The following is a 23,958-nucleotide window of genomic DNA, read 5'->3' on the forward strand; positions in this document are numbered from 1 at the left end:
CGGGCAGCAGTTTCAGCACCGTGGACCGCGGGGTGCGCGGGGTGCGCGCGGCGCCCGTAGCCCAGCCCCGGCGCTGGGCTCCCGGGGGCGGCCGCCCTGCGCCCGCGGACGCTCCCGCTGCGCAGAGCGAGGGCTGGGTGCGGGCCGGGGGCCGGGAGGGCTCTGGGTGGCGCTGCCTCCTCCCCGCCCTCTTCGGCTATTTACCTCCTCCGCCAAGGTCACGGCCCCGCGGCGTCTCCCCTCCCGGGCGGGCTGGGTGCAGGCGGTGTCAGCTGGCGGCAAGCGGAGCAGCGAGGCAGGGTAGCTTCATCACACTCGCGGCGGATGCGGATTCCGCGCCGCCCCGGCTCTAGCTGCTCAGGCGACCGCCACCCTCGCCTCGCCGCCGCCCGTGCACAGGCGGCTCCGGCAGCCGCCACTCGCGCCCGCTCCCCTGGGCCGCCGCGCTGGCTCGCTCCCTCCTCCGCTTCTTCTCCCGGGGACTGGGACCAGCCGAGCGCGCGCGGGAGTCGAGACGCCCGGCCCGTGCGCGCGACTGGGAGGAGGGAGGAGGGGACAGTCACGTGGGACAGGGGCGTCCGAAGGTGCCGGCTCGGATGGGCTCGGCTCGGCCGCCGCCACACCGCCCGGGCCTCCCGGGCCTCCCCGGCCTCCCCGCCCTCGCGCCCCTCGGGAGGCTGTAGTCCTGCCCCCGGCGCGGCCGGCCCGCGCTTCCGCACACCCCGCCCGCCGGCCCGCGCGTGTGTACGTGCGCCGGAGGCCTGGAGAGACCGGAGTTTAACGCCCAGTGTAAGCCGGAAAGGGAGGAAGGCTTTGCGATGGATGGGTGGGTGGTAGGTGGGTGGGTGGTCTAGTGAATGGATGGACAGATGGACGGACGGATGGACGGATGAATGGATGGATGGAGCCCCGTGCAAAGCAAGGTTTCATCACGTGCCTAACGACTCCGCTGAAAGTCCCAGGGAAGCAGATGATTTATTACTATTATTATTATTATTATGCTGAAATAACAGAGTAGAGAGATATTGAGACATCCTAGGAATGAAGGAAATGGCCAGGACCAAATGAATCATTCATCCCCGTTTGCCTGCGGTTTTCACAGCTTCTTCCTAAGTTGGAGAAATGGGAAACGATTTGAAAGCTGCCAACCGGAGGTGAAAATCTTGCCACTTGTGAAACTGAAGGAACATCCCCAAGGCCTGGCTTCTCCTTTTAACAGAAGGTGCTCAGAGGAACTTTCCTCTTGCCCACTGCCCTCATCCTCTAGCAATTTTCAAAGAGCTTCTGAGGTGCTGATCCTCCTAGCTATAGTCTTCGTATTCCTGCCACAAATTCTTCTGTAAGGATTAGAACGACATGAAGGAGACAGATCACTTTTCTCTCGGTGGTAGTAAAGCAACCTGTGCCTCTGGCTTTCAGGGGGAAGGGCTGGGCAGCTGTAAATCTAGTTTTCCTTCCTCTGCTGGGCCAGCTGTGGAGGAGAGGGAGGGAGAGAAGGAGAAGATAATCAAGATCAGCTGTAAATCTAGTTTTCCTTCCTCTACTGGGCCAGGTGTGGAGGAGAGGGAGGGACAGAAGGAGAAGGTAATCAAGATCAGCTGTAAATCTAGTTTTCCTTCCACTACTGGGCCAGGTGTGGAGGAGAGGGAGGGACAGAAGGAGAAGATAATCAAGGTCAGCCTTTCCTGACCCCTTGGTCTAAGCAGAGTAGACCTTATTGGAGATGAACACTTCTACTCAAACAGGGGGCCATGTGGACCAATGTATTACCCCAGCCCCATGCAGGTCTTGTCAGGTTTCTCTCAACGAACAAATATTTATCTAACCTAGCCCCTGTTCCAAGTACTACAGGAGAAATATCATTGTCCCAAACTACACACACTCTACTCTGACCTATCTTCCACTCCAACTCCCCACGTCTTTCCACTGTAGCCTGTGGAACTTAGAATCTTCTTCAGCAAAATTCTCTTCGTTTTCGACTTCTCGAAATATTTCTTTAACGTCCTTGCTCTCGCTGAAATCTACTTATCCCTCCTTTAAGCCCTCTCTCTTCCCTTTTGCTCAGTCTGCTCCTGAGAAGTTGATGTGACTTGCATGACTTGGATTAATAAATTTGCAGATACAACTGGGCACGCTCACTCAGTTTGACCGTTTTCCTCTTAAGGGAGAACCGCCTGAAGGAAGCAGTCTTCCTCCTCCTTTGCATCTCTGGGTAAAGTTTCCATCCTCATAGGAAGCTGTACCCAAGCTCTATATAGAGAGAGCCTATATAGATAAGTATATATATAGCTTTATTTATTATATATAATTGGCTCTATTTAATTTATATATATATATATAAATTATACACACACGTAAACATATATATATAAAATACCTCTTGACGCCCTTTCCACTTATTGCCACCCTATTTTCCTGCTTCCCTTTTTGCGAAAATCTTTCCATTCCATGTCGAACCTGTTGCGTTTTGGCAAATGACCTCCATGGTGCTCAGCTGATGGTCAATTCTCAGTTGTCATATGAATTGTCTTTTCAGCGTAAATTAACCTGGACGCCACTCTCTATTATTTCTCTTTTTGCGTTACTGGCTGTTTTTTCTCACCCTCGTTGCTTGTTCCTCTTTGTCTTTTTGACCCCCAAATTCTGAAGCATCTTGGATCTTACACATTAAGCCTCTTCTCTCAATTTACACGCACTTTACCTAAAGTGATCTAATTCAGGCTCATACATTTTAGTATTTCATTATTAAACACTAATAACTTCCAAATGTATATTTTTAACCAGGACCTATGCCCTGAAATCCAGCCTGTCAAATGCTCACTTTACATCTCCACTTGAATATCTAATTATGTCTGATTCAGCTTGAAGATAGCAAGGATATTGTCACTGCCTCGGATCCTAGGCATAGTATAGTTGCTGGTGCATAGTAGATGCACAATAAACATACGTTAATGAAATGAATGGATGTATCTAGTAACAGTAATCTGATAAGTTCTTTTGTATTTTGTAATTTTTTTTTTTTTTTTTGAGATGGAGTCTTGCTCTGTCACCCAGGCTGGAGGGCAGTGGCGCAATCTCCGCTCACTGCAACCTCTGCCTCCCAGGTTCAAGTGATTCTCCTGCCTCAGCCTCCTGAGTAGCTGGGATTACAGGCACGTGCCACCATTCCTGGCCAATTTTTGTATTTTTAGTAGAGATGTTGGCCAGGCTGGTCTCGAACTCCTGACCCCAGGTCATTCACCCACCTTGGCCTCCCAAAGTGCTGGGATTACAGGCATGAGTCACCGCATCCAGCTATGTATTTTGTAATGGATTTTCTTGCATTATCTTATTTAATTCTTACTAATGACCCTATAGAGGTAGTTATAATAGTTATCTCATTTACATCAATGCAACAATAGAGAAGGAGAGGATCAGAAAGGTTGGGTCAACTTCCCAATACAACCAACATAGCCAAGAAGTGGCAGTGGTGGTTTGTTCTCTGTTGACTGCATTAGCTGGAACAATGTTTCTTAGGATCCTCTTGCCTGTATGCATGTAAGTACGGTTGGCCCAAAGAGGAATTTTTGCAAGATTTGGGAAGCAGAGTGAAACAGTATCTATTCCTCTCTCAAGGTCTTTGTAGTTTGCTGTGACAACACATGCAGAGACCTGGAGGGTCCTAGCATGTCCTGGCCCTCCCCCACTTCACACCCAGATCTTCCAAATTTCCAGCACAGCTGATCAACAGTAGCCACACACCCATCACAAGGGCCTTAACATGGATCCAAAGAGGCAGTAGCCAGGCAAAGACAAAAGCTTTTCACTGAGTATTCTTCCAGCTTTCTTTCAGGGTCCCCCTCCTGGATGTGGCGGGCCTCCCAGATTCCCCTGGAAGCTCTGACTTGCCCATCCACACAAGGACCTCAGGAAATCCAATAGTGACTTTTCTCAGATCTGTGAATTCCTACTTCTGGAAAATAACTTTCTCAACAATTGTGTAAGTTCTCATAATACATCCCTCATTCCATTATATTCATAATGGTTCCACTTTCATGAAAGAGTGGCTGGCAGAGCTCAAATCCAAGACTTCTGGGTTCTTTTCACTATTCTACAAGAAATCCAACTTAGGTAGATAAGATCTTGAGACAAATAGCTGCATGTAAGTGAAAAACTGAATGACAGTGTATGAACTGCTGAAGGAGAGATTAACATTCAAACCGGGCTCTTCAAGGACTAGCAGAATATCTACTGTATGAAGGGTGAAGGAGTTTCTATTCAAACACAAAGGCAAGAAATGCTGAAACCCATTAGGAAAATTACTAGTAATAAAAATATCATGTATTGAATTCCTGCTATCTCTAACCATATTAAAAATAGTCTTACCATAGCTGACAAAACGTCCCTATAAGGTATGTAAAGACACCAATGTCCTAGTTAGGAAACTTGGCCATAGTCACACACCTTCTAAATATCAGAGTCCTGACTCAAATATGCCTGTGTGTGACTGCAAAGCCCTGTGAAAAATTATGCACAAATGCCTCCTAGCAACAGTATGAGTTTTAAAAAGCTAGAGTTCTCCTATCAAGGTGCCTCTCATTCTATTTTCTCCCTCATCTGCCACCCCTCCACACACCTACCTCTCACCGTGCTCTCTGGGCAGTTATGACTCAAGATTGTTTGTGGCTAATTACTGTTGCCAAGCAAACATGAAGAAGGAAGATTCAAGAAATAGCATATTTCACAATTTTTCTACTGTTATTTGTTAGGCCTCATTAGACAACTCAGAATTTGTGTTACTGTGTATTGGAAACAAAATTATGTCTATCACCTTAACGTTTCTACGACTGATGTTTTTCACATATAAACTTAGCGAGTTAGACTAGATCATCTCCAAAAACCCATCATAAGATTCAACATGTTCTCTTTTGTGCTTTCGTTCTAGATAATGGAGACCTTTATGTTGTAAAGGAGAATAAAAAAGAAAGTATAGATATTGTGGAGTAGTTTTTTTTTGGGGGGGGGGTTCTTTCTTTAAAAACCGTGTGAATATGTGATTCTCAATCATTATATCCAAAGCATTTTACTATTTTTCTTGTAAGCCTTGTATTTTATTAATATTTTTGTCAAACAAATTAAATGGTAATAATACATCCATTTTGCATGCCAGGCAGAACTTCTAAATAGCAGATAAAAGACCTGTTACCTCATCAAGGTAATGAATTCCAGCCCAAACAAAGGCATTTCAAGATTTTTTTTAGCTTCAGTAGGGTTACCTTGGGAAAAAATAGTCGATTTTTAAGATTTTGTGGAAATACAGGAAATAGTGTCTATTTTTGCAAATCATTGTGGGTATAGGAACCCCAAGTCTATTGATATAGACTTGCTTTTTCCCTCCTTTTTCCATTTAACAAAAACTTAGTCATGTATTTATTGTGCATGAAGCCTTCTTAGGTTTCTATAAAGATCATAAAGAAATATAACAAGTGATTTTTGTCCTCAAGGAGCTCCCAGTCTCATTCAGAAGATAAGAGTCCTTCCTTTCTCTCACAGCTCACATAGAGTTCCATCAGTGAGTCCCATTGGGTCTACCTAAAAACTGTATCTAGAATCTGGTCACTTCACAACATCTCCTTTGCTTCCTCCCTGCTTTGAGGCACCATTGAATCTCTCTTGGTTGAAGACAGCAACCTTCTAACTGGTCTCTGCTTGCATCCCTTCCCACCTATGTCTGTTCTCAACATAGCCGCCACAGTGATCGTGGGCCTTCTCTACTTAAAATCCTCCAAAACACCCCATGTTGCATAAAGGGCAAGACATCTTTAAAATGCGAAAGAGGCACTTCTGGAACACTCTCTGCCACATCTGACCTCAATTTGTGCCCCTTTCCGTCTTATTTACTCTGTTCCAGCCACACTGCCCTCCTGGATTCTGTAAACATTCCAAGCATGCTGCCACCTCCAGGCACTTGCACTGGCTGATCCCTCTGCTTTGAATGCTCTTGCTTTACTCCACCGGCATCCTCTCAGTGAGGGCTACTCTATCCACTTTATAGAAAACCAGGTACCTTCCCTGCACTCCGCTTTCTCCTTACACTGATTTACTTGCCTTTCAGAGCATTTGTCTCCTTCTGACATACTGTACAATTTATCTACTATGTTTGATGTCTGTCTCCTCCTAGAAAAATATGAGTTCCATAAGGTCAGAGATTTTTCTTCTTCTGTTCACACTGCTATATCCTCAATGTCTAGAACAGAGTCTGATATATAGTAGATATCCAGTAATTATGTGCTGAGTTACTGGGTGATTGAGTCCATTAGCATGATTCTGTTTGAAAACTGGGTATACTGGAAGAACCCAGTCAACGACCTCGAAGCGAACTGAATTAGCATCAAGTTCCCCTGTGGATGGAAATGATCTGCTCTTCCAAGCTGTTTCCTATGTGTCATAATGGGAAAGACTAATTCCTCTTCCTAACACACACCCACTTCACAGAGGAATGCTTTGAGACGTAATTAAATGGTAACGTGGAGAAAGCATCTTGATTTTCTAAGAGAAGCACTTTATTAATTTGAGGTTTTATTGTGCGAAAGAATTATAAGTGACACAGGGGCAAGTACAGAGATGAGAACAATGTTAAGGGGATTATATTGTTCACAATACTACATTGGAATTGTATGAGACAATTGAGTTAAGATTGATATAAGCAGCATAAAGTAAAGCAAAATAGTTTGGGAAATCTTACCCCAAATGACAGGTTTTAAATAAATATCTTCTTTTTTGTAATCAACTCTGAATTATTTACAGCGCAATATCCTCATTAATGAATTATTCTTCACTTTTACTATCCTTTTGTCCATTTCATGGCCATTTTTCTTCTAATTAGAAATTCCATACTAATGTCAGAGAGTTGATAAAGAAAAAAAGAAGTAAAAATTACGATTTGTCTTCTTCATGAGTTTATTCCTCGCTCATTCCAGCTGACATGTTTAAATTCCGATCTTGAGTATTTCCAAAGTTACCCAATTTTAAAATGTCATATACTTTTTAATTAACTGGCAAATTAATTGAGCACATTTTATTTTATTTATTTATTTATTTATTTATTTGAGACAGAGTTTCTCTCTCGTTGCCCAGGCTGGAGTGCAATGGCGTGATCTTGGCTCAACACAACTTCCGCCTCCCGGATTCAAGCAATTCTCCTGCCTCAGCCTCCTGAGTGCTGGGATTACAGGCATGCACCACCACGCTGGCTAATTTTGTATTTCTAGTAGAGACGGGGTTTCTCCATGTTGGTCAGGCTGGCCTCGAACTCCCAACCTCAGGTGATCCACCCACCTCGGCCTCCCCAAGTGCTGGGATTACAGGCGTGAGCCACCGTGCCCGGCCTAACTGAGCACATATTATGAATGAGTTGTGGTATAATGTTTGTGAAGGAATACTGAAAATATTGAGACTTTGTTCCTGCCCTTTTGACATGATGGAACACCACCAGAGAAAGCGTCAAAATATCTGAGCTTTAGCCTGTCTCCTCTGCTTAAAATCAAGGTAGCATTGGGCAAGTAATTTGATCATTTTTAAGGCTCAGTTTCCTTAGCCATAAAACAAAATTTGTATTATCTGCCTTGTCTTTCTCTGCTGTGAAAATCTTTTTATTCCAAGACAAATTAAATATTTGGAAAGACAGTCTGGCAGTAGTCATATTGCCCATATCAAGAGATGCAGTGACCTAGAAATTAACCACCAATTCTGTGGAGCAGATATTGGGAGCAGCTGTGGCTACAATGTACTTGTAGCTGTAGCAGCAAGTAGTGTGTGGTGTCCAGAGTGTAGAAACAGGCCAGGTGACTGGATCCAAATGACACTGTGAGAGATGAGAGAGGCAGTGTCCCCATAGGAGGGCAAGGCATAGCAAGAACAGGCCATACCTGGGGCTCTTACCAGGCAGCTTATGGGAGCAGAGCTCCAGCAGCCGGACAACAGGCGTCATTTCCCCTGAAGGTGAAAAACCGCAGAGGAACTCATCTCCTGTTTTGTTTCCGAATTCCTAGCCAAGGAGAACAATCTAGATTGAAGATGATAGAAGACATAATTAGAATAATAAAATATAAAAATGAAGGGGATTACCCTCAAATTACAATGAAGAAATTGGGCTTTGGTGAAGGGAATTTACTTCCTCCAGGTTACACACCGAGACTGAATTAGAGCCAGGACCTAAAACCCTAGTCTTTAGATTGAGATATGGTGTTCTTCATATTATGTGAGAAGAGGCAACTCTCTCAGAGGCAACTGAGACCCCAAATAAGGGAAGAAATAGTAAAAGGGTGCTCGATGGTGTTCATCACCAGGATCAGAGCAGTCCCAGCCATTGGCACTGAGAGAATTTGGAAATGAAATCCTTAGCAATTTTTAAAGCATGGTGGAGAAAAAAGATAGCAAAATAGAGTCAATTTGCCTGAAATGAGGGAGAACATGGATGCACAAACTGGACTGGTGCCCAGAACCCATCCATGGGAAAATTCTATAATAGAATTCAACAAATGTTTACTGAGCTCCCACACCACACCAAGCATCATGGTAGTCTTTGATGATGAACGAATGGACCTTTCCCATGGCAGAGGCAGATAGGAGAGACAGATGTATAAATCACTGTAGTGCAATGTGTTAAGTGCAGGTGCATACAAAGTGTTAGGAAAGCACATTTTCCATGAAAAGGGGACATTCTGGCAGGGTCTTTAAAAATTGATCAGGGATCTTCCAGATGGACTACAAGGAGGAAGAGCGCAGCAGCATTTCAGGTGGGTGGAATAACATGTGCCAAATCACAGAAGCATGAATAAAGGCAAAGGTTTGATGGCCTGCAAAATTTTGGCGTGGCTGACTTCAAAGAGAAGAAGTGACATATGGGGATTGGAGGATGGAAATGAAGGTGGTCTATAGCTTGTGGACAGATTACACAGAACCTACAGCCTATGCTAGGAAGTTTCAGTTTTTGTTTTTGGTTTTTGTTTTTTTTTTTTGAGACGGACTCTTGTTCTGTCACCCAAGCTGGAGTGCAGTGGCGCAATCCTGGCTCACTGCAACCTCCGCCTCCCAGGTTCTAGCAATTCTCCTGCCTCAGCCTCCCTAGTAGCTGAGATTACAGGCACATGCTGCCACGCCCAGCTAATTTTTTGTATTTTAGTAGAGAAGGTGTTTCACTGTGTTGCCCTGGCTGGTCTCGAACTCCTGAGCTCAGCCAATCCACCTGCCTTGGCCTCCCAAAGTGCTAGGATTACAGGCATGAGCCACTGTGCCCAGCCAAGAAGTATGAGCTTTAACCAGTCAGTAATTGGATGAGTTTTAAACCCTTAAACCGAAAAGTGGTGAACAATGAGCCACTCTGAATGTTCACCGATCACACCTCATCTCAGACTAGCCTTGTTTCCTCTTCAAATATGGTCTGTAAACTGTCAAATGAGGGCTATATTAAGGCAATATATATTATTCAGCAAGGCACTTGACAGGACATTTTGCTTTAGCTTTGAAAACGTACTGGTAAAACAGGGTCGAGTAACAGTTCACTGGACTCGTAACAGGCTGAGTGAGGCTGGCAAAGAGAGCACTGATGAACTGAGAAGGACACACCTGAAAGGAGAGCTCCATCGCTTCTCGGCCTTTTGGCTAAGATCAAGTGTAAGGAGAGCTCCATGAGGAGGGCTCGAAGCACTGCCCTCAGAATGCCCCTGTCCTATCTGGGCCTGGGCACAGTGAACTCACATAGTCAATCAGATGTATAAGTGGCACAAAGCTATGAGGAATAGCTAATGGCATGGGGACCCAGGAAGATCTGGGCAGGCTGAAAAGATGAGCTGAAACAAGTAAGATGAAATTTAGCAAGAATAAATGTTAAGACTTATACTTCAGTGGGTGCAATGGTCTGAATGTTGTATTCTTACAGAAAGTATATGTTGAAATCTTAATTCCCAAAGTGACGGTATTAGGAGATGGGGCCTTTGGGAGGTAAGTAGGTCATGAGGGTGGTAACCTCATGAATGAGATTAGTGCTCTTATAAAACAGACCCCAGAGAGCTCCCTTGCAACCTTTCTACCACGTGATGACATAGCAAAAAGATGGTCATCTATGAACCAGGCATTGGGCCCTCACCAGTCACTGGATATGCTGGCAGCCTGATCTTGGACTTCCCAGCTCCTAGAATTGTGAGAATAAATATTTATTGTCTATAAACCACCCACTCTATGGTATTTTGTTATAGCAGCTGGAACTGACTAAGACAAACAGAAAGGGCTGGATTAGCACTAAGAACAGCATGGACAAAATATAACTGAACATCAGTTTGAATGACAAAAGATACTGGGTTTTTGTTTGTGGTTGAGAGCAAACTCAATATTGTTCAAAAAGAGCACACATCTACCAAAAAAAGATAATATAAGCACAAATTGCATTTCTAGAAATACAGTGATGGAGAAGTACCAACGAAATGAATGGAAGTGTGAGAAAATGGGCCCATCAATGCTTTGTGCAGACATGTCTAGAACATCCTGGATGGCATGTGCCAAGCATATAAATCCTTCGTTTATGCTCCGACCCCACCTCAGTGATGTAAGATCCAGGAGCATAGAGATTTTGTCCTGTTTCCACTACTTATTGCACCTTTCTTGTACACTCAGTGCCTAGATCAGTGCCAGGCACACAGCAGGAGCAAAGTAGGTATTCAGTGAAGGAGTGACTTAATGAAGCTGAAGGAAAGCAATAAGGATGGCAAAGGTGCTCAAAGTCACTCTGATGACTGGAAGAAATAAAAGATATTTTGTTCCTGAAAGAGAAGACTTGGGTGATTTGCAATCATTTTCTTAAAACATTAAAAGACTCTTCTGTGGGAAAAGAATCGAACATTAACAGCCAAGCCCCACAGGACAAATTTAAATTTAACAGATAAAAGTTTAAGGTAGACAGATTTCAGTTCCACGGAAGGAAGTACTTTCTAACAATTAGGGCAGTTCAAAGTGGCGTTAGTTGAGGAGTGAACTGCACATCGGTGAAAGTGTTTGAAGGAAGTTGAATGGCCCCAGTTTGAAAAGTTGCAGAGGGGATGCTCTTACACTAACGATGCTTGTCTAGGTGCCCACAAAAGTTACTTCCAATTCTTATATTCTTTGACTACAAAATGAGATGACATACGAGGAAATCATTTGAAAACTGAATGCTACCAGCTGGGTGCGGTGGCTCACGCCTGTAATCCCAGCACTTTGGGAGGCCAAGGCGGGTGGATCACAAGGTCAGGAGTTCAAGACCAGCCTGGCCAACATGGTGAAACCCCGCCTCTACTAAAAATACAGAAATTAGCTGGGCATGGTGGCATGCCTGTAATCCCAGCTACTCATGAGGCTGAGGCAGGAGAATTGCTTGAACCGGGACCCAGGAGGCAGAGGTAGCAGTGAACGAGATCGTACCACTGCACTCCAGCCTAGGCTGCAGAGAGAGACTCTGTCTCAAAAAAAAAGAAAAAAGAAAACGAAAACTGAATGCTGCCATTTTCGTAAGAGGACTTAAAATATGATTTTAATGTAAATTGGGACAAGATTGGCATTAAGTAGGAAAAATGACAGATAACTGATACCAAGAATAAATTCCCTCATTGAGTTCATTTTGAGTTATGGTGGTACCAGGGAAGACCTCTGTCGCAGAGGGGACTTATTGAGCTTGGAACATTGGAGAGACAGAAGGGGCTATGGTGGTCACTGCTGAAGTGTGATTATGAGAAAAGCTGCTTTAGCCTTCATTGCACACCAAGAAACATTTAGTATGTGTTATCATGGATTACCTATCACGAGGTAGGTCTTTGTCACATGGTGTCTTAAATATATCTGCTGGTCAGCACCTTGAAGTTCCTCAGAAGATGCAAAGTCTATCTTGTTTAGGGTAAGATGGCATCTGTTCATGCCAAGACAAGAACTCATTTATAGTTATTTTATTCTCCATGTATTTGATTCTCCATCATTTCTACTTATAAATATTTCTGAGCTCTTCCAGTTAATCAAGCATTAGCACTACCGAATTTCTACAAACCTAACACTTGCTTTTAAAAAGAAACAAATAGCAAAAAGAAAAAAAGAGGAAGGAATGAACATGTTTATTTAAATTACTTAATTTACAGAATTCTGAAATTTATAGAAAAACATTTAGGAACTCATTCTTGAATTAGTTAATTATGCCTATCAACTTTGCATTTTATAAGAAGTCACCACCCACACATAACCCTGTAATTGAAAGGCTATACACAATCTGTGGTAAAGAGCTTAGGAACTTGAGTTTCTATCTGCACTGTGTAAGTTTTCTCTTATTGTACTTTATCCAACCATTCTGCAGCTTTCAATCTTCTTGACACACGTTGTGTTTTCCAATATCCTTAAATATAAGACTCTCCGAAAAAACTTTTTTTCTTATCATGAGTAATTCCAGGGCTAATTTTTCAAGGTATAAAATCCGTGTTATTTATCTTTGACCAATAGAACCAACCCGTTAACAAGATATTTGGAAGACAAGATATCTTCTCAAGATTTTTTCAAAGTTCTTGGGCTAGCCTGGTATTCTACCCTGCAGCATGCCAAAACCCTGGAGGTATATCTTTTGATCATTTTGAGCAGCTAAACACATACCACTGAACTCCCCCAAATACCCCAGCTCTTAAATCCAACATCTGTCTATTCCTTGGTTGACAAAAAAGCTTTTGCTTTTGTTTTGGTTCAGCCAACCAGAATACTTTGTGTTGAGAAAGAGCTGAAAGCACCCGAAAGATCAGCAGAAGGAATATTGAGACTGATTAACAATCCCTGCCCTGGGCGAGGGATATGATATTCAAGGCCTTCAGATTTGTCCTGGCCTGAGGCTGCCTCTCCCTCATGGGACCTGTATGTGATGTGTACCAGATGCTGTCCTGTTGAATACCCAATTCCCCATCCCATATAAGCATGATATGGACTCCCAAACATGGATGACACAACTCTACCTTGACCACAAGCAGAACATTTAGGCCAGGATATACTTAAGGGAAGAGGACCTGACATCTCCCCATTGAGCCACTGCAGAGAGAGAGAGAGAGGCCAGGGAAGTTGTCTATAAGAGCTCCTGCTGATTCCAAAGCATCTGCCCCACAAGTAACAGTATTTTTTATGAATCAATCAAACCTTTACTTATTAAGCACCAACATTGTGCCTAACAAAATTAACAAGTTTCTGAATGTTCACAGCCCAAGTGCATGGAGAATAATCCAGACTCCAAATAGGAACACCAGAGAGCAACTCAAGTCCTATGGAGGATGAGCTTATCTCTTGTTGGCTCAGCTTCTTTTCCTGCCCCAGGGACCTCTTCTCTGTCTCACCTCCCTCCTTTGGTGATCTCATCCACTTCCATGGCTTTCAATGCCATCAATAGACCTATGATATCCTGATTTCTCTCCTGAGCTCCAAACTCAAATTTCCTTTAATAGCCACTTCTATTTATTCAGTTCCGAAACAGAACTACTGGTTTCTCTACCTACACTCCCAAAATTATTCCTTTTCTAGAATTCTCCATATAAGCAATTAGGACATTCTCTACCCAGTTACACAGGTGAAAGCCTAGGTTTCATTCCAGCAAACTGTAATCTCTCCCTTTTCCTTACTCTTTTATATAATCCATTAACAAATCTTGTTAATATATATTTAAATAAATATCACATCAAGACAATTCAATTCTCCTACCTCCTCTGTCACGTCTTAGCCCAAGCCACTGTCATCTCTTACCTTGACTGCTTAAGTAGTCTTCTAAATATTTCTGCTTTCATTGTTAACCACCTTAATGCATTCTTCAGATAATGGATACAGTGATATAATGATATTTTGGTCAATGACAGACTGCATATATGACACTGGTCCCATTAGATTATAATACCATAGTTTTACTGTAGCTTTTCTACAATTAGATACACAAAAAACTTACTGTTGTGTTATAATTGCCTACACTATTCAGGAGAGTAACATGCTGTACAGGTTTGTAGCCTAGGAGCAATAGGCTATTCCATAAAGCCTAGGTGTGTAGTAGACTATACCATTTAGGTTTGCGTAAGTATGTTCTATGATGCTTGCACAACGACAAAATCACCTAACAATGCATTTCTCAGAATGTATCACTATCATTAAGCAATGTGTGTCTGTATTTAAAGTACATAAAAGAGCATAATGCTGTTCAGCAGCTTAAATCCTTCAATAGCTTCCCAATGACCTTAGAATAAAATCTGAAATTTTTATGGTGGCCTTCAAGACCCTTAATTATCTGGCTCCTCCTCACCTCTCCAACTTCATTCTATGCTACAATTCCCCTTTGCTCAAAACTCAAGGAATACGCCATCTCTATCTTAAGCAATCTGTTTCAGAGAATAGAAAATGAGGAAAAGTTAGCCAATTTATGAATCTAAAATAACAGAATATCAAAACGGGACAAGAACAGGACAAAAAAGCAAATGATAGACCAATCTCACTTGTAATCTTAGAGTCAAAAATAGATGAAATATTAGTTAAGTGTAACATATATACATATATATATCAAATACGTCATATATATATATTCCTATGCCATAATATAAAGGCTATCTCAAGAATGCAAGGATAACTCAACATCAGAAAATCTTATATCATAATATAATAAATACATTAGGAGAGGAAAAAGTACATAATCATCTCAATAGGCACATGCATTATTTAGGACAGGCAGGTAATGCTATGATGACAGATAAACGTCAAAATCTCACTGGCTTAAAATAAAAGAATTTATTTCTTGCTCAAAAAATTTCACATTAGTAAAAATAATATATGTAAAATAGATCATATACTAGATTGAAAATAGAAAAATTATAAGCCATTTACCATTCCACAACCTTGAAATAATTGTGGTGTCATGGAAAGGGCATTGGAATAGAACTGGGGAGTCTTAATTGCCTAACTTTGGGCAAGTCACTTTATCTCCAATGGCTCAATTTTTCCATCTGAGAAATGAATAGATTATGTGGGGTGATCTCTGAGCTCCCTTCCAGCTCTGGCAGCTGTGATGGGTCAGTCCCAGCACCATCAATGAAGCTGACGTGATACAGCCATCAATTTCCAAGACGATTTCCAAGACACGCTTGGCTTTCTGTCTTCTATTTTGACCTCAGCTACTCCTGTATTGCTCTCTCCTACACACATTCTCTGCTCATGCTTATAGAGCAGCAGAAAGCACAGCTTGTCCTTGAATGAACATTCTAGTCTGGGATCCATTTATAAAGAGTGAAATGGCTCAAAAATACCATCTGCAAGTGATCCTTGGTAATCTCACTTATAACAGGGGCTTCTGTCATGGTTAGCCTCTTCTGACAAAAGACCCGTTTCCTGTGAACTTGGCTAGGAGTGTGAGAAATAAATAGCCTTTGTTCTAGAAAACATAAAGTTATTGAAAAGCATTTCCTAAAACCTTATAGGGGAAAACAGGCCCTTTGGCATATAAGAGAAGTGTGATTGTACAGAACACGAGTCTCTTGGGCCAGCCAAACCTTATGCCACCTTTTGGGTTTCCTGAGTTAGGCTCTTCATTCAGCCTCCGTGAGGGTGGGATAGTGAGTGTGGAAGAGGGGGTTCAGCCTGTGAGTTGGACCAGGACTCAGAGCCCAATTCTGTCATGTCAGAGCTGTGTGATCTTAACCTCACTGACCCTCAGTTTTCTTATTTTAAATAGGGGGAAATAATAAAAGCTACCTCACAGGACTGTCATGGGATCAAATGCGATAATACCTGTTGATCATCTAGCACAGTGTCTGGCACACAAGAGGACCTATACAGAGGTTAGTTCCTCTCTTTCCTCAATTTCTTGAAAAAATAACTGCAGCCATACCTGAAGTAACTCTTTTTCTCTGAAACTACTAAACGGAAAATGCCTAGAGAACATGGTTACCCAGAAATGCCAAATATCAGTACTCTCTGCCAGTGGTGCCAAAAGCACCATTAAAATGCTTTTCTGAATTCGGTATCACTTCTGAGTGACGCTGAGATGATTCGCAGTGACATGTATAAAGCTGGCCTCCTTTGGCCTCTTTAGGAGAAAGATGTTAAATAAAAATGAACAAAATTTCATTCATACCATTCTCCAGCAGAAATGCCACATTTAAGCTCTGTAATGTATGACTTTTTTCCTTATGGCATATCCCAGGGGGTGGGTCTTTAGCCATGTTCCACAAGACTGTGCCTGTCACCAAAAATCATGATGGGACACCATCCAGGACAACACAGGTTAAAGAGGTGAGAGAGACTGGACAGATATAAAACATGAGCTGCTCCCAGGGACAGATTTGAAGAGACAGCAGCAGGCTCTTAGAGCAAACTTGCTTAAAAAGCATGGTCATCTTACCTTGCTCATGAGTTGAATTTAATTATGCTGTAATGCCACTGCCTTTTTCATTTCTCTAATGCATTATCAAGGACAGTCAGAGCCATTTAGCAATCTACAGAGCCCTTCAGTGATCAAGAATTGAATAATGGCTACTGGCATGGAGAGCCAATTTGGAGTGAATGAAAATGGGCCCTTTCAGCACCTCAGGTGAATAGAATAAGAGGTCTTCATATTTTGAACAAAAACCCTCAAAGGCCTGTATTTATAATCTCATTCCTACCATAGTTGAGAGAGCAGCAAAATCACTGACCACTGACCCTTGATCAGTATGCAAGATGGCTGCTATAGCTTGGCTATTTGTCACTCCCAAACCTCATGTTGAAATTTCATCCCCAATGTTACAGGTGGGGCTTAATGGGAGGTGTTCGGGTCCTGGGGATGAATCCCTCATGAAAGATTAACGCCCTCCCTGGGTTATGGGGATGAATGAATTCACTATTAGTTCCCCCAGAGAGGTGGTTGTTAAGAAGAGCCTGGACCTCCTCCCTCTCTCTTGCTTCCCCTCTTGTCATGTGATCTCTGCACACACCAGCTCACCACCTCCTGCCATGAGTGAAAGAAGCCTGAGGCCCTCCCAGAAGCAGATTCCTATGCCATGCGTCCTGCATAGTCTGCAGAACCATGAGCCAAATAAACTTCTTTTTTAAAATAAATGATCCAGTCTCAGGTATTCCTTTATAGCAACACGAAATGGATTAAGAAAGTGGTCCCTGTCTGTCACTGGATGCCCTTGTGGTGACACTTCATTTTCTGGCATTGACACATCCAGGAGCTATTTGTTTCTCTAACCAAGGCATGGCTATATACCTAAGCTATTTTCTTCCAAGTGACATGGCTGGGCTAAATTTAAGACCTATAAATTAGAGGTAGAAAATTGGATAATACAAGAGAAGCATAAATAATTATAAGCTCATACTAGATAAGAGAAAGAGAGAGACAACACATAAAAAACTAAAGAAAATTCTTTCAAAACAGGGAAGACAAGAATTCTACAAATTATCTGCGTGAAGAACAGGGAAATAAAACATCTGGAGAAAAATAATACTGACAGAAAAATATACATTAAGAATAAATTGGTGTATCTTGTGAAATGACTTTCTTTCAAGGATGAGTTGTCTGGCCATTTTAAGGAAACTTATTTTGGAACATTTTTCAATCCATGGATATTTCAATAAATACCACTTTGTCTTCTGAGGAGAGGGAAAAAAAAGAGTTTAGAGTTTCTTTTTCCTGTTAATTTAAGTTAATTGCTTAGGTCTGGTTGTTTCAAACAAATATTCTCTATCATAACACCAGTGCACCCAATCCTTTTGAGGGGATCATGGAGAAAAGTGTATATGAGTCAATATTCCAATATAATTATGAAACATGCCCAGCCCTCTAGTCTTGTTTCCAAACATAATTTGAGTGGTACAAGAACAGAACTGGAACTGACACCCACAAGAAAAGAGCCAAATATATGTAAGTTCTTAGTTTAGAAAAAGAAAAGCAAATGGCCTTAAAAATATGTTCTACCTAATTCATAAATAGATATAGTTTAAAACTACACTGACTATAGATTCAACACAATTCCTATCAAAATCCCAGCTGCCTTTTGCGGAGAAATTTACAAGTTGATCTTAAAATTCATATTGAAATTCAAGGGGCCCAGAATATCCAAAACAATCTTGAAATGGAGAAACAAAGTTGGAGGACTCACACTTCCCTATTTTAACCTTACTACAAAGCTACAGAAACCAAGACAGCATGGCAAGGGCATAAGGATAAACACATAGATGAAGGAATTAGAGTTGAGAGTCCAAAACAAAACCTATATCCCTATGGCCAATTGATTTTTGGCCAGGGAACCAAGACCATTCACTGGGAAAAAACGGTTTCTTCAACAAAGACAACTCACACAATGAAAGACAATGTTTCAAAATCATATATCTGATAAGGGATTGCTATCAAGAATATATAAACAGGCCGGGTGTGGTAGCTCACACCTGTACTCCCAGCACTTGGGGAGGCCAAGGCAGGAGGATCACTTGAGGTCAGGAGTTTGAGACTAGCCTGGTCAACATGGCGAAACCCCATCTCTACTAAAAATACAAAAATTAGCCCGGTGTGGGGGCGCATGCCTGTAATCCCAGCTACTTGGGAGGCTGAGGCACAAGAATTGCTTGAACTTGGGAGGCAGAGGTTGCAGTGAGCTGAAATGGTGCCACTACACTACAGCCTGGGCGACAGAGCGAGACTCCATCTCAAACAAACAAACAAACAAAAAAGAATATAAAACAACTTTTACAATTAAACAATGAAAAGACAAATAATTCAACTAAAAAGTGAGGAATAGGTATTTGCCAAAGAAGCTATGTCAATGGCCAATAAGCACGTGGAAAGACATGAAAATGATTAGGTCTAGAGGAATTCAAATCAAAGCCACTGTGAGATAAAACTTTGCATCCTCTAGGATGTCTGAAATTAAAAAGTATTGGTGAAGATGTGAAAAAATTGGAACCTTAATATATTGCTGAATGATTGTAAAATTGTGCTTCCACTCTGGAATACAGTGCATTGGTTCTTCAAATTGTTGGACATGGAATTAACAAATGACCCAGAATTCCACATCTAGGTATCTATCCAAGAGAAATGAAAGTGTATGTCCACATAAACTTGTTTACAGATGTTCAGAGAAGCATTATCCATAATAGCCAAAAAGTGGAAACAACCTGTGTCCACCAATTGATGAATGAAGAAATAAAATGCTGTATGTTCATATAATGAAAAATTAGTAACATGAAGGAATAAAGTACTGATACATGCCACGATGAGGTTCAATAGGTGAACCTTGAAAACAGTATGCAAAGTGAAAAAACCCGTGATATTTCATTCCAATTATGATGACATCTCCAGACTCTGCAAATTCTTAGAGACAAAAGTAGATTCATGGCTGCTGAGGGATAGGGGGATCGAGAATGAAAAATGACTAATATGAGTACAGGATTACTTTTGGGGTGATGAAGGTGCTCTGTAATTTATTGTGGTGATGGTTGCCCATACTGTGAATATTCTAAGACCTACTGAGATGTACACGTTAGAAAGGGTAAATTTTATGATAAGTGAATTATATGCCAACATAACTGTGGTTAAAAAACAAAACAAAATAATAAGAGTGACAACATCAACACTGTTATTTTCCACCAGATTGGAAAAGATTCAAAGCTGGGTAACAGAGAGAGTTGGCAAAAATATGGTGACATAAGCCCTTTCCCATACTGCTATTGGAGATGTGTATGGATACAATGTCTACAGAGAAGAAATTTGCAATATTTAGCAAAATTAAATATTTGTCTTTGGAGCCAACAATTCAACTTCAAGGAATTTATTTTGCAGATAGAACTTGCATTTATGCAAAATGATATATGTATATTACTCATTGCAGTAATATTTGTAATAGCGAAGTGCTAGATATGATCAAAATGTCCATCAATAGAGAACTGACTAGTTACATCATAGACATCCATAAAATGAAATACTGTACAGTTATTTAAAAATTTTAAGTGTTTATATACTAACAGACAAATATCTCCAAGATATGTTAAATAAAAGTACAGAGTATATAGTTTGTAAGCCCATACTAGGTTAATAATCAGCATCATTAGCCATCAAATAGTCACTCCTCCAACTACGCTGTGGGAGGAATATGCTTCTCTACCCCATTAACTCTTGACTGGGCCATGTGATCTGCTTTAAGCAATGACATGCAAGTAGAAATGAGAGTGTGCTAATTGCAAGGAAAGGATTTAGAAGCAGCATGTGTGTTTGCTAGTCCCTAGGGCACTCTCACCATCTGTTATGAGATGAGCATGACCACATAGCTGCTGCTCCCTCAGTTTGGATCCCAGAAAAAACAGGTGGAGTAGACCTGACTTGAACACAACTGAGCCCAGCTGATTCCCACTGGACCCAGCAGAGCCACAGTCAATCCACAGACCCATGAGAAAAGTACCTTGGTATCAGACATTGACATTGGAGGTCTTTATTGTCACAATAAAAGTTGTTACTAAAAAGGGCATTAAAAAATATATAAAATTTATTTCCTTGTATATTCATAAAATACATTTGCAAAGCTACATGAGAATCTAATAACACAGGTGGCCCATAGGGAGGTGAATTGGGTAGCTGAGCGAGTGACAGGGTGGCATGGAATATCTTCACAGGACAGTTTTCCACATTTTTTTTTGCAAATTATTAAATGTGAGAGCAGATTATTTCTTCAAAAAAATATACAACAAGGTATCATCTCTAGGAATTCTTCTGAATAAAATAGGGTTATCAATTTGAGTCACTTACAGCATATGGAAGAATTAGTCCAAAAGGCTATTAAGAACATAACATTAGGGAAAAACAAGAAGCTGATAGAAGAGGCAGAAACTTACGTAGCCACCCAAGAGCTGGCGTCACAGGCCAGGTGATGTAGAGTGGAAAACCCCAAACACAGCTTTCTGGTTCCCAGCCACTCCACCAATCACAAACCAGCTGTGTATCTTTCGGTAAGCCGTTTAACTATTTTTGGCCTACTATCTTCAATTGTTAAATAAATGGGAGTTTTAGACAAATTTTAAGAAAGTAGTCATCTCAGATCACTTTTAAAATTCTATTGATAACTAAGTGATTGGAAATAAATTACCACAAAATTTATTTTAACTAAGGTACACAGAGCTGAAGTCAACCTACAAAATTTCAGAAGTATTTATCCTGTGGTCTAGTTGTAAGAAGATAATTTCACTAAGCTGCTTTCACAAGATGAGAATGTTGAGGTATTTTTCTTGGAGTAATAATGAGTATGCCTCACATTTTTGTTTTTGCCTTCAGGTTTCCCAGAAACTACCACAAAATCATTAACAAAAATTCAATGGAAAACAATGGAACCAATGGAAACCAGTGGAATGTATGCATTTGATACACTAGGCAGCAGCTGATAATGAATTCTGAATATTGGGATTGCCTCTTTTTTTTTTTTTTGACGGAGTCTTGCTCTGTTGCCCAGGCTGGAGTGCAGTGGCACGATCTTAGTTCACTGCAACCTCTGCCTCCCAGGTTCAAGCGATTCTCCTGCCTCAGCCCTTGAGTAGCTGGGATTACAGACGCATGCCACCATGCCTGGCTAATGTTTGTATTTTTAGTAGAGACGGGGATTCACCATGTTGGTCAGGCTTGTCTCGAACCCCTGACCTTATGATCTGCCCACCTCAGCCTCCCAAAGTGCTGGGACTACAGGGGTGAGCCACCACGACCAGCCTGGGATTCCTTCTGAGTAACTTTTAGGCTTATACATTCAGCAACAAGAATTTTAAATCTACAAATGGACTTCAATCATGCTGTTTCCCCTCCACCTACCCCCCATCCCCAACACCGGTCTCCAGTAGCTCTCTCATTTACTCATATCTTAAAAGCCGGAAATTGTTTTTCTCAAGGCAATGGCATTAAAATCAGCCATTAACCTGACACTGAGAGCTATTTCAGTCATTTAGGACTATACTTTTTCCTGGTGAAGGAAACCAGAAAACAGAGTTTCCATTGGTGAAGGGAAATGGAAAAGAAGCAAGGGACCATAAATTCACTTCTTTCCACCTAGGGGAAGTAAGAGCAGGTGTCAGTCATGGCATCAAATCAGATTCATCTCCCACTCCCATATGTAACCAAAAACACAAATTCTCAGGACCAGTGAGCAAAGCTAGCCTTACATACACCAAGAGAAATCTGAAGGGCTACCGAGTACCAAAAATTCCATCATCACAGAGGTTTTCCTTTGCACTACCTTACCTGTCAATGTCTTTATAAGATAAACACTCTTAAAAAGCGTTACCCATGGAGCAGCAGGAAAGCTAAGTAAGCTCTCCTAATGGGAGGCTTCTCCAGTTGGATTCTTGCCACTTCTCTGAAGTGACATTCTACTGCTACCCCCATGTCCCAAAGGACTCAATAGGATGAGATCATTAATATTTCCTGCCTGATCCTTTACACTGTCTTGTGGGATCCCCTCCTGTATCGATAGTCCAAAGGAGTTCTACACATTTAAACAACACTTATTCTTATATTTCAAAGGGGTTTCACAATACAAGCAAAAATAATGAGGCTATTACAAGTTTTGAAGTTCCATGTCATTCATTTGGTGTTATTAAAATTTACAGTATTTTCATATCTAGTCCATGGGTTATGTAGCTCTTTCTCTTTTCACTCAGAACAGTTTTCCTTGGACTCAGAGTCTGACATCACTTTCCTTTCTTAAGTGAACTACTTCACCATTCATGCTCAAGTGTGCTTTCTCGGTCCTTAGGAAACACAAAGGCCTTCTTGAAAACATCCTAGATGGACATTTTTCACTTCAAACAAGGATAACCTGGATTTCTGTTGCCACATTAGATAGAGTAGTTTGCAGCAGACTCATAGTCCCTATGAGAATTACTAGAAAAATGCAATAAAATTTTCAAAATATTTAATGGCATGAAACAGCTGCCAAAGTGCCAGAGGCATTAGAAGAAGAACAACGCCATCTTGAATAGGGGCTGGATAAAATAAGGCTGAGACCTAACTGGGCTGCATTCCCAGACAGTTAAGGCATTCTAAGTCACAGGATGAGATAGGAGGTTGCCACAAGATATGGGTCATAAAGACCTTGCTGATAAAACAGGTTGCAGTAAAGAAGCCCACCAAAATCCACCAAAACCAAGATGGTGATGAGAGTGACCTCTGGTCATCCTCACTGCTACACTCCTACCAGTGCCATGACAGTTTACCATGGCAACTGCCATGGCAACGCCAGGAAGTTACCCTATATGGTCTAAAAAGGGGAATCATGAATAATCCACCCTTGTTTATTATTTTTTTATTTCTTGCATATAATCAAGAAACAATCACAAAAATGGACAGCCAGCAGCCTTTGAGGCTGCTCTGCCTATGAAGTAGCCATTCTTTTCTTCATTTATTTCATTTTGTTTGTTTGTTTTTGGAGACGGAGTCCCGCTCTGTCGCCCAGGCTGGAGTGCAGTGGCGCCATCTTGGCTGACTGCAAGCTCCGCCTCCCGGGTTCACTCCATTCTACTGCCTCAGCCTCCCAAGTAGCTGGGACTACAGGTGCCCGCCACCACACCCGGCTAATTTTTTTGTATTTTTAGTAGAGACAGGGTTTCACCATGTTAGCCAGGATATTCATTTACTTTCTTAATAAACTTGCTTTCACTTTACTCTGTGGACTCGCCTCAGATTCTTTCTTCCGTAAGATCCAAGAACCTTCTCTCGGGGTCTGGATTGGGAGCACTTTCCGGCAACAAAATGAGCAGACATTAAAGAAGCCAAGATTCTGGAAAGTAAAAAAAACTGCAGAAAGGTAAGCTGATGTTTGGCAGCTTTACTTTGCAAGTGAGGATGTTTGTCAACTCTATTTGCAAACTAAGAGGCTGAGAATGTGAACTTTTCCCAGGCAGAGGGCCACGCTGGAGGACAGAAACCAGAGAGTGTGAAAGTCCTCTCACAGG

At 41.7% G+C, this 23,958-nt stretch overlaps 2 protein-coding genes across 2 annotated transcripts in view; one reads left to right on the forward strand and one right to left on the reverse strand.

Annotated features, from left to right (window-relative positions):
• The window catches only part of RGS7 (regulator of G protein signaling 7), a 581,272-nt gene extending 580,787 nt beyond the window's left edge, over nucleotides 1-485 (reverse strand). The window contains exon 1 of the mRNA XM_058430506.1: nucleotides 205-485. The gene's annotated coding sequence lies outside the window, so the exon portion shown is untranslated. The remainder of the gene's footprint in view (nucleotides 1-204) is intronic.
• LOC131381813 (tRNA (guanine-N(7)-)-methyltransferase-like) lies at nucleotides 206-23,671 on the forward strand. Its single transcript, XM_058430594.1, has 3 exons — nucleotides 206-789; nucleotides 15,728-15,833; nucleotides 21,296-23,671. Exons 1-2 carry the CDS (start codon nucleotides 325-327, stop codon nucleotides 15,788-15,790), a joined length of 528 nt encoding a protein of 175 aa, XP_058286577.1. The 5' UTR covers nucleotides 206-324; the 3' UTR covers nucleotides 15,791-15,833; nucleotides 21,296-23,671.
• The last annotated feature ends 287 nt before the right edge of the window (nucleotides 23,672-23,958 follow it).

This window comes from Hylobates moloch, unplaced genomic scaffold (genome assembly GCF_009828535.3).
Source record: "Hylobates moloch isolate HMO894 unplaced genomic scaffold, HMol_V3 SCAFFOLD_18, whole genome shotgun sequence".
Lineage (NCBI taxonomy): Eukaryota > Metazoa > Chordata > Mammalia > Primates > Hylobatidae > Hylobates > Hylobates moloch.

Excerpts from the sequence above, each read along its gene's own strand:
- LOC131381813 (XM_058430594.1), top strand. The coding sequence starts at position 325 with ATGCGGATTCCGCGCCGCCCCGGCTCTAGCTGCTCAGGCGACCGCCAC. Across the intron at positions 790-15,727 it reads ACCGGAGTTTAACGCCCAGT|GGGGAAATAATAAAAGCTAC; the intron begins GTAAGCCGGAAA and ends TATTTTAAATAG.